Source organism: Erythrolamprus reginae, chromosome 4 (genome assembly GCF_031021105.1).
Source record: "Erythrolamprus reginae isolate rEryReg1 chromosome 4, rEryReg1.hap1, whole genome shotgun sequence".
Taxonomy (NCBI): Eukaryota; Metazoa; Chordata; class Lepidosauria; order Squamata; family Dipsadidae; genus Erythrolamprus; species Erythrolamprus reginae.
In genome coordinates, this window is record NC_091953.1 from 68,373,580 (window position 1) to 68,390,417 (window position 16,838).

Sequence of the window (16,838 nt, forward strand, 5' to 3'; positions counted from 1 at the left end):
CTTCAGATCCTATCAGCTAAACAGCTGGCTGCCTTCTCTGTGGTTGCCTTGACTCTCTGGAATCAGCTATCCTCCTGAGATGCACAATATTCCCACCTTATTGGCCTTTCAGAAAGCTGTAAAGACCTGGCTTTTTCGACAGGCCTCGGGCCATTGACCTTGGGGGGATAACTAGCAAGGTAGGCCCATGAATGTGTGGATGGCTGCAATTAATTTAAATTGAAATGTTTTTATACTGATTCATGTTTGTTTTTGTTGTGAGCCACCCTGAGTCCCTAGAAAGTTGGGCAGCATAGAAATATACTACTCAAAAAAATAAAGGGGACACTCAAATAACAAAGCCTAGATCTGAATGAAATATTCTCATTGAATATTTTGTTCTGTACAAAGTTGAATGTGCACAACAGCATGTGAAATTGATTGTCAATTGCTTCTTAACTGGACAGTTTGATTTCACAGAAGTTTGATTTACTTGGCGTTATATTGTGTTGTTTAAGTGTTCCCTTAATTTTTTTGAGCAGTGTATAATTAAATAAATAAAATTAATTAAATAAATTTAAAAAATTAAATAAATAAATAAATAAATATGTAAATTAAATCAATACCTTGTAGGTTGTTACTACTTAGCTTAATTGCTTTGGAGAATAATTATAGGAACATTATGAATATCATCTTCAATTCTAGATGAAAGGTGGGATATTAAACTAGTAAATTAAATAAACAAACAATTCGGTTAAATACATAAACAAGTCTTAAAACAAATATGTTTCATTAGACTGTTTGTTGTAATGGAAGAGACATTTCTGCCATCCAGAAATTACTTTTGCTTAAGGCTGCTTACATCTAGCTAACACTCACTGTGCTGACCAAAAAGCAGATTTAGAATTTTTTGTATATCTGCTATTATTTATTGGTAGATCAGATTTAGCAGATTATTCTTTGAAAGATTTACCTTTATTTCAGTTGAGACTATATTTTTAAAACAAGTAAGCCCTAATACACTCTATTTCTTACAATAAATTAATTTGATACTATCAAAATACACTGCTTCTCGTAATGTTTAATGATTTATTTTAATAACAGCAGAAAACACCTATTGGTTCGCAAAATTTCAAATGACCACCGGTTGACTGCAAATATGCACAGTACTCTAGTTCTTTGCTGCTCTCCAGTGAACGTTTGGAGTTTTATAAGTCGTGTCTGCTAGTCGTACGGACGGATGCCTTCCTGAAGTCTGGAATCGAATTCGAGTCGAGGGGGTCTTTATGCTTTACATAATGCAATGTTTAAATTGAATTATGACATCTACCTCGGTCTTGCGATAACACAATGTTACGATTTCTTTTCTACATTAAAATGGATTTGTTCTTGTTCCCACTTCTTGTCCCTGAATATAAAACCAAAGATTTTGAACCCGGAAGCGTGGAACTATTGTTGAAACAAAACAGAAGAAAGAAAATGAGAAACGATCTATGATACATATAGAATCCCAGACGGGATTATTTCCTGTCCGTCACTTTCTCCGGATCACTTCCGGTGTAGTGGTTAACCCCGCCTCTTTTAGCAATGGCGGTGTCACTGTCGCCAGCCATGGCGCTGGCTGTGCAGCAAAGTGCGTTGTGAGCACTTTTCTACACTTGATGTTTTGCCAGTGGGTACCTATCTTTGGGGTGCGAAATAGCTTTGAAAGCGCGAAGGGTTTTCGTTGGTTTCTTCTCATTTTGCAACGATGGCGCCGGTGCAATTGGAGAGTCATCAGCTGGTCCCGGTGGGTGGTGGGCCCGCTTCGGCTCCGGTTCCACCGCCCCCAGGGACTGCGACCGCGGCAGCTAGTCCTGGATACCGACTCAGCACTCTCATCGATTTTCTGTTGCATCGGACGTATGCCGAGCTCACTGTCCTGGCCGACCTGTGAGTCCTGTATCCCAGCAATAATTCATTTTCCGGCTGTGCTTGGGAAAATCTTTGCTGCTTAGACACTTCTTGTTCATTTTGGAGGAGGGTGGTGATCTATGTTAAGTTTTTGAGAAAGAGCAGAAAGTAGTGATGCGTAAGTTTCCGAGTCTGGTAACGAAACTGATTTTCACAATAAAAAGAAATAAAATGAGTTTCGCTGCCTAAGAGACAGAGTCCGTTATGCTATAATGTAAATTTCAGCATGGCAGTAAAAGTTTATATTATGTATTTTATATTATGTGAAGCAATTACTGGGAGACTAGGAATAGGAAGTAAAAGCATTTAAACTATAGATCCTATATTGGCATTATATTTCATCAGTTTAAGTTTGTATAAACTTGGTAACAATATCCTTTTGCATAGTATATATATTTTAGATTCAATAAACGTTTTTAATATGTTTGGATGCGTGACAGATACTATAAGTATTCAACTGAAGATGTGCAGTGTACCTTTCAGTTTTATATATTCTGTGTAAAGATTGTCATAAGAAAATGACTCACTTAATGTTGAAGCTTTAACAATTATGCTTATCTGAAAGTATTGTATATGTGTTTATTATTTGTGTAATTGAGATTTATTTTATAAACAATTTAAATATCAAGCTTCAAAATATAGGCTTATAATACATTAGCATTTGCATATAATTTTAAATGTAAGGCACAATAGCGAGAGGCTATTTTTTTATAGCCTAAAATTTAATACTGTATTGCAATCTTTTATAACATAATTTTTTTTCCTTTTTAAAACCAGATTACCAAGAAAAACTGATATGGAAAGGTGAGTAATGATTGTTATGATGGTTGTACAACTAAATGAGAGATGGTTGAACTTTGTTGAGCTATAGAAATATTGCTGTAGAACAATATTTATTGTTTGAAAATCAAAATATATTTGATTGCTTTACACATATGATAGCCCAGTCAGGCAGAACAGTCATATGTCTTGAACAGTGTTTTATTTAATCATTTGGGATAAAGTATTGTAGCTCATTCCAATCCATTTGACATTACTCATTCCTGAAACAAACAGGTAAGCTGTATTTCTGCTTTGACAATTTCAAATTCTCTTTTATTTATACTTCTCATAGTCCATGTTCGGATTGGATATGTCTGATTCCACAGTACATTTTCATAATTAAATATGAAACCCTTGTTTAAGCAGCCCATATATTTTAAATGTTTTTAACTGTAAATACATTGATGTAATTTGATTTTGAAGTTGGTCCCTACATTTCAGTTTAATACTTTAGAGCATGTTTTAATTAAATAGTAAATGTCTTTGGTGTCTCTAATACTGTAGGAACATTGATTAGACCAGGAGTCCCCAAACCTGGCAACTTTAAGACTTGTGGACTTCAACTACCAGAATTGGAAATTTCTGGGAGTTGAAGTCCACAAGTCTTAAAGTTGCCAGGTTTGAAGACCTCTGGATTAGACATTTATGCCAGAAACTCTCTAAAATAAAAATAAAAATATTATTATAAAATATTATAATAATATTTGTTTTTAAAACCAAGACCAGGAGGATTTAAACTTTACAATAGTAGAAAGAAAATGGAAAAATGCACTGTATTTTTCCTTTGTGATAAACTGCCTTTGTTTACTTGGCAAGAGAGTGTGTGTTTGAATTTCCACTTCAGACTTAATTGGGGCTTGTACCGTGACGCCCGGCGTAACAATATAAGATAATTGTTTAGGTTTAAATGTAAACTTAAATATATGATGCGGCTAAATTTTTATGTTAGTGGCAAATAGTGCTTGTTCTGATTTATTATAGAATACCTAAGAAACTGATAATACTTTTGAAAGCAGACCCTACTTTGCAATAAAGTTGTAGATAAATAGATGGAAGATAAAATATAAAGGAAATCTTTTAAACTATATAATAGAAAAATATATTGGGACAGTTTATTAATACTGTAATTCAGTCTTTGAACTGAATTAATCCAGCAATGCATTTACTTAAAATGCTTATTGTATGTTACTGCAACTACATTCCCAGTCCAGTGATGAGCATTAATTTTATCTGGTTATAATTATTTTCTAATATGTCCTTCTACAGCTGTCGATAAGTAGAACTTATTTGATCTCCATTGTTTTTCAAACTAATTTAATTACATAGTTTCTAAGTAATTTTTATGTTTTGTTTTTTTTATAGGAAAATAGAAATAGTGCAGTTTGCAAGTCGTACACGGCAGCTGTTTGTCCGATTATTAGCCTTGGTAAAATGGGCAAATAATGCTGGGAAAGTTGAAAAATGTGCGGTAAGTTTGAGTGTTCATGAGTAATGATCAATGAAATAATGCAAGCAATAATAGAATACTTCTAGTTAAGATAATCTTTGGAGAAGGGCGGCGTACAAATATAAATAACAACAACAACAACAACAACAATAATAATAATAATATAGCTGTAGTAGTATTGGTTACCAATATTTCAAATGCAAAAATACCATGTACATTATTTCTTTAAAAAGAAGATTTTAGTTGGTGTCACAGATAGATAGGAAAATACTACTTCTTTCAGATTTTTAGATTTCAGCTAATGTTTGAGGAGATCTTGAAAGATGTAACATTCCAAAACACTTTTCCAGATGTCCATATATTGTACTTCCTGTAATTGTGAGTTTGACCTTGGGAGACAGGGCAACAAGATGTAGCCAAAAGGAATGATCAGATAAAAGGCAGCTTAGTCGACAGCAAGAATGTGGGTGGGCCAAGAGACTAAGAAAAGAATCTTCCCAATTTTATTGGGCTGTAAAGGACGGAGAAGATAAATACTTTCAGAATTACAAGATTTTACTAACGTAACCTAAGTTTATTTGGTGGTCCCAATCTGGTTCATCATCTGGAATGTAAGTGGCACATGTTAGACATTAGGAAGGCTCTCCACATCTATCAAATGTATCGAGACTCTGAGGAAAATGGAGGCCCTGTTTGTTTCCTTTCAGCTGAACCTAATAGGTACTAAAGTTTCTTCTTCGACAATAAGTCATTGGATAAGAGCAGCCATTGCTAAGGCATATGATCTGCAGGTGCTGCCCAAGCCTGAGTGTGTTACTGCTTACTCCACATGGAGTGCAGCTACATTGGCAGCTTGATCTACGCAGGCTTCATTTGAAGAGGTGTGCAGGGTGGCACCTGGACCACTTCATCTCCCTTCATTAGACAGTACAAGCTAGACGCTTTTGCATCAGTGGAGATGGAGGTGGCCTTTGGTCGCAGGGTGCTTCAGAGAGTATATACTGGGGTGGGGGTGGGGGGTGGGTGGGCGGGGGTGGGTGGCAGTCTTCAGACCAGTCCTCTGTAGAACTGAATCAGCAGCTTCTTGGGCAGTTTGAGTTTTTCCAGTTGGTGCAGAAATAACATTCTTTGTTGTGCTTTTGTAATGACATTTTTGATGTTAGGTATCCATTTTAAGTGTTGCGATATGATAGAATCTAGAAACTTGAAGGTCTCTACTGTTGATACTGTATTGTCTAGTATTGTAAGAGGTGGTAGTATAGGAGGGTTTATCCTGAAATGTACCACCATTTCTAGTTTTGAGTGTGTTAGTTCAAAATTATTCCAGTTGCACTACAAGGGTTGTTCAACCTCCAGTCTATATGCAAATTCATTGTTGTCTCAAATGAGACCTATCACTATTGTATCATCTGCAAACTTCAGTACTTTAACAAAGGGATCTTTTGAGATACAGTCATTGGTATATATAGAGAAATGGAGCGAGCACACAGCCCTGGGGGCCTCCTGTGCTAATTGTGCAAGTATCTGATGTGATTTTGCTTAGCTTCACCTGCTGCTTCCCGTCTGTTAGGAAACTTATGATCCACTTATAAATGTGACCAGGTACAGCAGAAGAAAGTTTGGGTTCAATTGTGGTTGTAAGTTGAGGACTATCTGTACTCTAATAAAGATACCACAATAGCATTGGTTCATATAGGCTTTTGTTTTTTATTTCTACTTCAGCTCTTACTCACTAGACACAGTTTTTATTCCTTTCCACACTTGGGGAAACACTCGTACATTCCCTGGTTTGGCTGTCTGCTTTGGTAGAAGCCAGGGTTTTCTCAGTATGGGATCCCCTGCCCTTCTCAGTTTAAACAGTAAAGCTATCAACTGTCATAATTCTGTGCCACTGCTTCCTTGATTCCTTAGACAAGTCAACCCATGCATGAATAGTAGTAGTAGTGCTGCTTGGACAAGCTATATTGCCAGATAACTATACAGATATTTCTTGAATAGGTTCTTCTTCTTCTTTTTCCATAGTTCTTCAATAATTAATTCCCATATTGTCTCGCAAATGCATAATCTTGTGCATCCAACTACTGTACTTTTTAAATATGATTAGTGTATTTACTTAAGAAATATAATGTATAAGATTAATATAAATAGTAATGCATTTTCTTATAATGACTCCAATATTTATTTCACCATAAATCTTGACTTTTGGAATAGCTGAATTACAAATAGTTGGGCTTTGTGGGAACTTTAGAGATAAGTTAATAATAAATAATTAGAGCAAGATCTCTCTCTCTCTCGTATTGTATTTTATTGTAACACAGTGATACCTTGTCTTACAAACCCCTCGTCATATGAACTTTTCGAGATATGAACCTGGGGTTTAAGTTTTTTTGCAGTATCACAATCGCAGCATCACAAAAACACTGAAGTCTGGAGATGGGGTTTCAAGGACTTAGGTGTTTTTACGATGCTGCGATTTCGCTGAGGATTCCCTCGCTGGGAAACCCCACCTCCGGACTTCTGTTGCCAGCGAAGTGCCTGTTTTTGCGATGCTGGGATTTCCCCTGTTGGGATGGCAAAAACACGGAAGTCTGGAGGTGGGGTTTCCCATGGAGGGGAGCCTCGGGAATCCCAGGAGCGCAAAAACGGGTGCTTCGGCTGGCAAAAGGGGTGAATTTTGGGCTTGCACGCATTAATCGCTTTTCCATTGATTCCTATGGGAAACATTGTTTCGTCTTACGAACTTTTCACCCTATGAACCTCGTCCTGGAACCAATTAAGTTCGTAAGACAAGGTATCACTGTATATTGTTTTATATTATTATATTATATTATATTATTATAATATTATTAGATTTATATTATATGTGTGTGTGTGTGTGTGTGTGTGTATGTAGGTATTTATGTATGTTTGTATATGTATGTGTGTGTGTGTATATATATATAAATCTACGAAAACATATATATATATATATATATATATATATATCACATGTTTAAGCTGAATTTGAAAATTAAGGGAGACTAGGATAGATCTATTTCGGCCTTATTTTGGCCTCATCAGCTAGCCATACCCACTGGGACTTGAACCTGCAACCTTTGCCTTGTAAGGCAGAGAATTATCCTCTAGGCTACAGTATCCAATCCCTTCAGCTCTGTATATATATATTTTAACAGATGATATCAAGCTTTTTAGATCAACAAGCTATTCTGTTTGTGGACACTGCTGATCGATTAGCCTCACTAGCCCGAGATGCTTTGGTTCATGCCCGTCTGCCAAACTTTGCTATTCCATATGCTATCGACGTGCTGACAACTGGGTCATATCCACGATTGCCAACATGTATACGGGTAAATTACTTTGCAATTATAATGACTTCCCACATTATTGCAAGTGTAGTTTTCTTCATAGCTTTGTGTCATTTTTGAATGTAGCCTTTTAAAAATAGTTTTAGTTATTAGAAGGTACACTGAAAAATATATGCCAAATATTTGTCATTGATCTTAAGTCACCTTGCTGATTACATGCTAATTGCTCACTATTAAATACAACATTAATATTATCATTAGGCCAACTTAAACTATTTTAATATTGTAAGCTGCCCAGACTTACTGTATATAAGTTGGGCAGCCATGTAATTTGTTTAATATATAAATAAAATAGTACTTTGTAAATTTCTCCAGAACTTTGTATTAGGCTAGATTTTACGATATTCTCTGGTTATTGTGGATGAATAGTTTAAAGTAACTTCATTTTTAATTTTGAGAGCATTTGAATAAGATTACTGCTTTTTGAGCATATTATATTCTTTTAAATAATCATTCTAGTATTATTTAGTTGTTAATTATGTTGACTATGATTACTTAATTTCTAATTAAATGATTTAGTTTTATGATATAATATACTTTGTACTGGTTTAGTTGGGTTTACAATTCTGTAATCTCATGCTCAGTATATCCTAATTTCCATATTTACTGGTTCTAATAACAATTCACGGAATTTCTCTTGTTCATTATTGTAAATATTTTAGCTAAGCCTAGTATTAGACTCATGACTAATATTAGCCTATAATATGAATGCCAAGGTCGACCTTGAAATTTTATCATATGTGTTTCCTACTGAAATGCAAAGTAAATTAAATTGGTATGGTTTTAAAATTCACTTATTTGCAACAGGATAAAATAATTCCTCCTGATCCAATAACAAAAATTGAGAAACAAACAACGTTGCATCAGTTAAATCAGATTCTCCGCCACCGACTAGTAACCACAGATCTTCCACCACAGCTGGCTAACCTTACAGTAGGTAAGAACTGAAATTACTTATTGTATTAAATACAGGACTTAAACTCTGAAAAAAGCCAAAGAATGAATGATATGGGAACCTTTATTGATATATATCTCCAAATTTTGATGTCAAAAAATAATTTGTTTCTTTCTGAGTTAAGTTTCTAAATTAATAGATTGCCAGCTGATGAGCTTTTGTAAAATATTTTTTAAAAATACAAATGATATTTATATACATATACAGTGGTACCTCGGTTTTCGAACGCTTCTCAGTTCGAAGAAATCGGTATTCGACCAGGAAATTCAAGAAACTTTTGCCTTGAAATCCGAACAAATATTTTGAACTCGAACACTCGAGAGAGCTGAAGACAGAAGCTGGCAAGCTACAGAGAGAGAGAGAGAGAGAGACAGGGACAGAAGCGGGCGAGTGAGAGAACTGAACACAGAAGCCAGCAAGCTACAGAGAGAGAGAGAGAGAGAGAGAGAGATACGGGGACGGAAGCAGGCAAGCTAGAGGGAGAGACAACTGAGGAGGGGAATTTATTTTAAATTGTTTCGGTTCTCAACCAAATCGGTTCTTGACCACACTTCCAGAACAAATTGTGGTGGAGAACCGAGGTACCACTGTACGTCTAAATACAAAAAAAGAGAGCAAAAAATACAAATATTACAGTGTACCCCAAGACCATTTTCCCCTTATAATTCTTCTTCTATAACAACTAAAAGATATACAATATATTCCATTGTGCCCACATTCCCTCCAAAAAAACATATATTTTTGAATAGATTTATTCCTTTGTCTTCCATCAACATTGTTTTTATAATGCCTTCCTTAATTGCATTTCCCAAAACCTCCATCAATAATGCAAATAAAACTGGGAATAGAGGGAAACCCTATCTTGTTCCCCGGCTTAAGGTTATTGTTTCTGTAACACCATCAATTATATCTATACTTGCTTTATTCTCTGAATATAATTGATTTATCACTCGTATAATTTTTTTCCAAAAACCTAACTTCTCTATTAATATCTTCAATGTGGGCTATTCCACACAATCAAAGGCCTTAAATATATCAAATGCTAATACACCTGCCTTTAATTTTTGATTTTTTATATAATATCTATTTAAATCCTTCTTATTCAATCTTAGTCTGACATTTGTTGACTTCTTATAATTCTACACTGGTCATTTTTAATATAGCTCTCTATAAATATATTCAATCTATTTGCCAATATTGCTGTAAAAATCTTAGCATTATGATTAATAAGGGATATTGGTTTATATCTGTGATGGCAAGCCAATGGCATGCATGCCACATAGGAGAGCATGCGAGATGTTGTCCTATGTCGGTTCCAGCATGCATGCGTTTGCTAGCTGGCTGATTTTCGGCCTTGGGAAAGGCTGTTTCATCCTCCATTGCTTCAGGGAAGAAAATTCTATAAATCCCTGAAGTGCAAAAAAACCCACCAAATGGACAAACCGGAAGTTCACAAAATGAACTTCCAGTTTGTCCATTCTGCTATTTTTTGCACTCTGGAGGGTTTAGGGAAGCTTTCTGGAGCCCCAGAGTACAAAAGGCAGCACAACGGGCAAACTGGAAGTTTTCTGTACTTCCAGTTTGTCCTTTGGGCTATTTTTTTTGCACTCTGGGGCGCTCTGGAGTGCAAAAAACAGCCCAATGGGCAAACCGGAAGTTCGGAAAAATGGATTTCTGGTTTGCCTGATGGGCTGTTTTTTGCACTTCAGGGCTTCAGGAATCTTTCCTGAACTCTCCGGAGTGCAAAAAACATCACAACAGGCAAACTGCAAGTCTGCTTTTCCAAACATCCGGTTTGGCAGTTTTTTTCACATTTCAGGCTTTAGTGAGGCCTGTGCGCATACACGTGGGCAACGTGTGGTGTGTGAGGGAGGGAAGGGCTGTGGGCACATGCATGCATGCTAGCACATCCACACACCCTTTTGGCACATTAACCAAAAAAAGGTCACCATCACTGGTCTATACGGTCCTGAGTTTGTATGATCTTTATCTAGTTTCACTGTCAATATTATCAAGGATTGTTTCCAGGGACATGGAATATTTCCCCTTCCATTATTTTATTAAACATTATCTTAATCTTCAGCACCAAGAGCCCTTTAAAATTTTTATGGTATTCTACTCCTAGTCCATCTAACCCTGGTGCCTTACTTTTCAGTTTATTAATAACTTCCACTATTACCTTTTCTATTTGTGATTCCATTATTTCTTTATTGTATTCTTGAATTTTACAATTTAAATTCTTTTCTATATATGCCTAACTTTCATTCACTTTTACGTCATTTCCCTTATGTAGCTTTTCAAAGAACTTCTGAAATATCAACAATTTTTCCCTCATCATATCTTTCACGTTTGTTTGTTTGTTTGTTTGTTTGGATTTGTATCCTGCCCCCCTCATTCTTTATTACTCCAATCAGGCTTTTTACCTTTTTAGCTTGTGTGGCTCTAGCCAGCATTCTAGAATTGTTATTGCTATTTTCATAAAATTCCCTGTTTAAATATAAATATAGTTTATTACTTTGAACCTTTTCTTTTTTTTAATTGGCAAATAATTTTTTATTTTATTTTTCTCCAATCACAGTACAGTGATCCCCCGGTTATTGCGTCCCCGACCATTGCGAACAGGGTAATTCGCGATTTTTCAACCCGGAAGTCAAAACACCATCTGCCCATGCGTGCCCTTTTTTCTATGGGCACGCATGCGTAGATGGTGCCCGGCAGATCAGCTGCTGGGCGGCTTCCCTGGGTCTTCCCCCTCTTGCTGGCGAGAGGGCGAGCAGCGGGCATCAGCAAGGAGTTTCCCCACCGCCCACGCAAACTCCTCGCCGCCCGCCCTTCGCCCGCCCACACCGTTCATTCTCGCGGCCAGAGCGAGCGCGGACAAGCTGTTCGCTGGCGCTAGCTCTCGCCTGCCTGCCCGCTAGCGAGGAGCCGCCTGCCTGCCCGCTAGCGAGGAGCCGAAGATTGGGGGCGGCGCGACGTCGCCACCGGCATGGGGGGCTTACCAGCACCCCCCGGACCCCCAACCTGGGTTTGGGGGGCAGCTAGGAAGCCCCCCATGCCGGCGGGGACGTTTTAAAACACCCGCGCGACTTTCCAATGAGTCCCGAAGACAAACGCGTTGTCTTCGGGACTCATTGGAAAGTCGCGCGGGTGTTTTAAAACATCCCCGCCGACATGAGGGGCTCGCTAGCACACCCCCAAACCCGGGTTGGGGGTTCGGGGGTGTGCTAGCGAGCCTCCCATGTCGGCGGGGATGTTTTAAAACACCCGCGCGACTTTCCAATGAGTCCCGAAGACAAACGCGTTGTCTTCGGGACTCATTGGAAAGTCGCGCGGGTGTTTTAAAACATCCCCGCCGACATGAGGGGCTCGCTAGCACACCCCCAAACCCGGGTTGGAGGTTCGGGGGTGTGCTAGCGAGCCTCCCATGTCGGCGGGGATGTTTTAAAACACCCGCGCGACTTTCCAATGAGTCCCGAAGACAAACGCGTTGTCTTCGGGACTCATTGGAAAGTCGCGCGGGTGTTTTAAAACATCCCCGCCGACATGAGGGGCTCGCTAGCACACCCCCAAACCCGGGTTGGGGGTTCGGGGGTGTGCTAGCGAGCCTCCCATGTCGGCGGGGATGTTTTAAAACACCCGCGCGACTTTCCAATGAGTCCCGAAGACAAACGCGTTGTCTTCGGGACTCATTGGAAAGTCGCGCGGGTGTTTTAAAACATCCCCGCCGACATGAGGGGCTCGCTAGCACACCCCCAAACCCGGGTTGGAGGTTCGGGGGTGTGCTAGCGAGCCTCCCATGTCGGCGGGGATGTTTTAAAACACCCGCGCGACTTTCCAATGAGTCCCGAAGACAAACGCGTTGTCTTCGGGACTCATTGGAAAGTCGCGCGGGTGTTTTAAAACATCCCCGCCGACATGAGGGGCTCGCTAGCACACCCCCAAACCCGGGTTGGGGGTTCGGGGGTGTGCTAGCGAGCCTCCCATGTCGGCGGGGATGTTTTAAAACACCCGCGCGACTTTCCAATGAGTCCCGAAGACAAACGCGTTGTCTTCGGGACTCATTGGAAAGTCGCGCGGGTGTTTTAAAACATCCCCGCCGACATGAGGGGCTCGCTAGCACACCCCCAACTTGGGGGTTCGGGGGTGTGCTAGCGAGCCTCCCATGTCGGCGGGGATGTTTTAAAACACCCGCGCGACTTTCCAATGAGTCCCGAAGACAAACGCGTTGTCTTCGGGACTCATTGGAAAGTCGCGCGGGTGTTTTAAAACATCCCCGCCGACATGAGGGGCTCGCTAGCACACCCCCAAACCCGGGTATTATAATACCAGTGTAGCAGAATACTTTTTACAACATGTATACTTTTTAAAATTATGTATACTTTTTAAAACCATGTACACTTTTTACAAACTTCTACCTTAATAGTTTCAATGACTTCAAGCTTGTGGACTTCAACTCCCAGAATTCCTCCACCAGTCATACTACTTTAGGAGTGGGAGTTGTAAGTCCACAAGCCTTAATCTTGCCAGGTTTGAAGACCCTTGCACTTCTAACCCCTAACTCGGGGGTCTTCAAACTTGACAGTTTTAAGACTAGTGGACTTCAATTCCCAGAATTCCTCCACCAGTCATGCGAGAAGGGTTTTGGCTGGAGGATAACACTACACACACACACACACACAGGGTCCGTTGCTCTCTGTTGCGCAGTTTAACTGCTGCAATCCTCTCCCTTCTCCTTCCCTCTGGCTTCCTCAAAAGCCTTTTTGAGCAGAAAAGCTAAAACGTCTTGTCTGCTCAAAAGTTTCAGGGTTTGCCTTTCTTATCTACCACCCTCCCTCTCGTGGGAGGGGGCATGTTGCTCTCCAATGCAACCCGTTGGATGCACAGAGCACTGAGGGACACCTGCCCGCTTCTCTGCAGCTGCCGTCGCGTGCGCCCACCTCACCTGCCTCACTGCACCCCGGAAGACAGAAGATTGGGGTGGCGATTGATGGAGCCGAGCCTCCTAGCGCCGGACGATCAAGGCAGCCCCGCAGGCCTTCTCCACCAGCTGGATATACAGAGCGCCAAGGGGTCGCCCGCCTACATCTCAGCTGCCACCATGCGCCCTGCCTCACTTGCTTGGCGGTGGATGTTTCTCACAGGGTCCCTGCTGTCACTCTCCAGTTCAGATGGGGGTGGCTAATCGCCACGGGCATCCAAACTGGGTGTTTGTTTGTCAGCAGGGACCCCGTGAGAAACGTCCGCTGGCAGGCAAGTGAGGCAGGGCATGTGTTGGCAGCTGAGGAGAAGCGGGCAGGGGTTCCAGCTGGTGGAGAAGGCTTGTGGGGCAGCCTTGATTGTCCGGCTCAAGGAGGCTTGGCTCCATCAGCCCGCCCCCCACCTCATCATGTTGTTGGGTGGCGGGCTAGGCTGGGTGAGCGGCTGTGGCAGGGGCTGGGCAGGGGCCGACATTCTTGCTCCTCAAACAAAAGCCACCAGAGCTGCTGCCTCCGCCGGGACTGGCTAACTTGAGCGGCGCGCCCGCCTTGTCCCTGCTAGCTCGAGGCCCTGGGCAGCCGCCTGGAAAGAGAGACTGCTGGTGCTACGCCCGGCACCCTGCCCATTCCTGGGGCCGAGCTGCCGGGCGGCCTTGGCAGCATCCGATGAATAAGACGCACCCAATTTTTAAAGCCCTCTTTTTCAGTAAAAAGGTGCGTCTTATACACTGAAAAATATGGTACCCCAAAACATAAAAAGCCTCTTAACTACCCATAAACATATATCATGTCCCCCTTCCTTCATCAGCAGATTTTCCTCCTCTCCATCACTTCCTCCTCCATCTGGGGGAGAAAAGATGAGCCATCCATACACCGACTTCAGTCGCCCACTCCACCTCCTTTAAGCATCTTTACTCTATTTCTACATCCAAACATATGTTATAACACATATCCCTTAATACAGCGGTCCCCAAACTACGGCCCACGGGCCGGATGCGGCCCGCTGAGGCTATTTACCCGGCCCGCAGCAGCGTACAAGATTTTACCATATATAATATACTAAGTTCCCGAATCTCCCCTCCACTCTGCTGCTGAGCGTCTGGCGGCGGCAAGGAAGAGGAAAGCCAGGGGGCGGGGAGGAAAGCACCCTATGGCAGAGCAGCAACAGTTCCTCTCCCTAAAGGCGAGAAAGAAATTAGCCAATTGCTTTCCTCCCCGCCCCCTGGCTTTCCGCCTCCTCCTCCAGACACTCAGTTGCAGACCGTCTTGGTCCCTCCAGTGCCGCTTTTTTGCTTTTTTTTTTTTTTGCACCGGTGAGGTTTGCGCGCGTTTGGGCACTTTTGGTGTTGCGGGGGGGGGGGGTCTGCTGCGGAGAGGGAGAGAGAGAAAGAGGGAGACATAAAAAGGGACTGAGAGAGAAAAATAAAGCAAGAAAGAGAGGGAGAGAGAGAACCGGAGAGTGCTGCCTTTTTATTTATTTTTTTATTTTTATTATTTATTTATTTATTTATTTATTTATTAATTATTTGGATTTGTATGCCGCCCCTCTCCGAAGACTTCTTTGCTTCTTCGCTGCCCCGCAGGGAGCCTGGAAGCCCTGCAAGAGCGTCTGGAGGGGGCAGTAAACAAGCCATCAGGACCCCCGTGCACTAAATTGTTAACGGGCACACCGTCCCGGCCAGGCGACGGGGAGGCCCTCCCTATGGTTGCCCGCCGCCCAGGCCCCGCGCTTGGAGCCGGGGGCGACGGGCCTAGCCTCGGCTTACTTGGCCCCGGCGCGGCCGAAGCGTGGGGCGGAGTAGGCGGCGGCGGCTGCTTCAGGCCTGCCCCCGAGCTGAGCTTCCTTTGGCTTCCTTCGGGGCAAAGCTGCAAAGCTCACCTGCCGCCTCGAAGGAAGCCAAAGGAAGCTCAGCTCAACGAGGACCGGCTCTTGGTCCCTTGAAGCTCCCGCCGCCGCCACCACCGCCTCCGCCGCCCACTGCGGAGATCCCTTCGCCTGAATGGAGGCGGCGGCGGGTTCAAGGGACCAAGAGCCGGTCCTTTTCGGAGCTGCGTTGCTTGAGGAGATCCCTTCGCCCGGAGGCTGAGGCTGCAACAATTCAGCGCCGAGAAAGACCGGCTCTTGGTCCCTTGAGCCCGCCGCCTCCGTTCGGGCGAAGGGATCTCTGCAGTGGGCGGCGGCAGCGGTGGCAGCTTCAAGGGACCAACACCCGGTCCTCGTTGAGCTGAGCTTCTTTTGGCTTCCTTTGAGGCGGCAGGTGAGCTTTGCAGCTTTTGCCTCGAAGGAAGCCAAAGGAAGCTCAGCTCAAGGGCGGGCCTGAAGCAGCCGCCGCCACCTACTCCGCCCCGCGCTTCGGCCGCACCGGGAGCTCTGGTGGGCGCGGGGCAGCAGGGCAAGCCACGAAGGTGGCGCAGCGTGGGTCAAGCGGGAGGGCACAGCAGTAGTCGTAAGGGGGCGGTTGGCTGCAAGGCACCGGCGGCTTGATGTGTTGCAGGACGCCGTACATTGCTGGTGCTGCAATAGGCATGGGGCTGGCACCTCCGTCCTGGGCCAGTCAGCGGGCCAGTGCCAGCCCCGTGTCCATGCCCAGCGCAGCGCCAGCAATGTACTGCGACCCGACGTCGGTGCCACTGTCTTGGGAGCTTCTGCTTGCAGCCGACTGCCCCGCGGCGTGTTGCAGGGCAGGAAAAAAAAGAAGAGAGGAATGAAGAGAGAAGAAAAGGAGAGAGAGAGAAAAAGAAATCAAGAGAGAGAGGGAGAGAAAAAAGGTGAGGGGGAGGGAATGTGAGAGAGAAAAAGAGAAAAATGAGAAAATGATGGAGGGAAAGAACGAGGGAGAGGGAAACAAAACAAATGAGAAAGAAGGAAAAAAAGGGAGAGGGAAGAGAGAAGTGGGAAGGAGGGAGAGAGGGAAAGAAGGAGAAATGGCAGGAAAAGGAAGGAAGGAAGAAGAAATGGAGGGAACAAGGAAGGAAGGAAGGAAGAATGAAATGAATGGAAGGGCGGAGGAAGGAAATACTTTTTTTTGGGGGGGGGTATATTTTTTTAAAATTTTTCTCTCAACATACATTCAAACAATACAATGTACCATCTAATTTTCCCTGAATAAAATGTGGTATTTTGTCAATAACTAATATCAATCATCAAAAAAGTTGCAAAAGTTTTTTTTCTAATGTTGTCATCCAGGTACATACTTTTCTTTTAATTAAATTCCCTTCTTAATGTTCCTTCAAAAAGTACACCACCAATTATATTTCTAAGTTATTAATCATTATGCCAAAGTGCTTCCTTCTTTATATATTTTTCTATAAATATTTTTATACATTTTCTATAAACC

At 42.4% G+C, this 16,838-nt stretch overlaps 1 protein-coding gene across 6 annotated transcripts in view; it reads left to right on the top strand.

Moving 5' to 3' along the window:
* Positions 1-1,550: 1,550 nt before the first annotated feature.
* MED14 (mediator complex subunit 14) overlaps positions 1,551-16,838 on the top strand; it is a 130,788-nt gene continuing 115,500 nt past the window's right edge. For 4 of the 6 annotated variants that reach the window (XM_070750552.1, XM_070750556.1, XM_070750554.1 and 1 more), the window contains exons 1-5: positions 1,551-1,911; positions 2,710-2,736; positions 4,117-4,222; positions 7,375-7,548; positions 8,374-8,503. In XM_070750552.1, the coding sequence (XP_070606653.1) occupies positions 1,730-1,911; positions 2,710-2,736; positions 4,117-4,222; positions 7,375-7,548; positions 8,374-8,503 (619 nt within the window). In that variant the 5' untranslated portion in view covers positions 1,551-1,729. The remainder of the gene's footprint in view (positions 1,912-2,709; positions 2,737-4,116; positions 4,223-7,374; positions 7,549-8,373; positions 8,504-16,838) is intronic. The other 2 variants (XM_070750555.1, XM_070750558.1) reach the window with 1 other exon arrangement.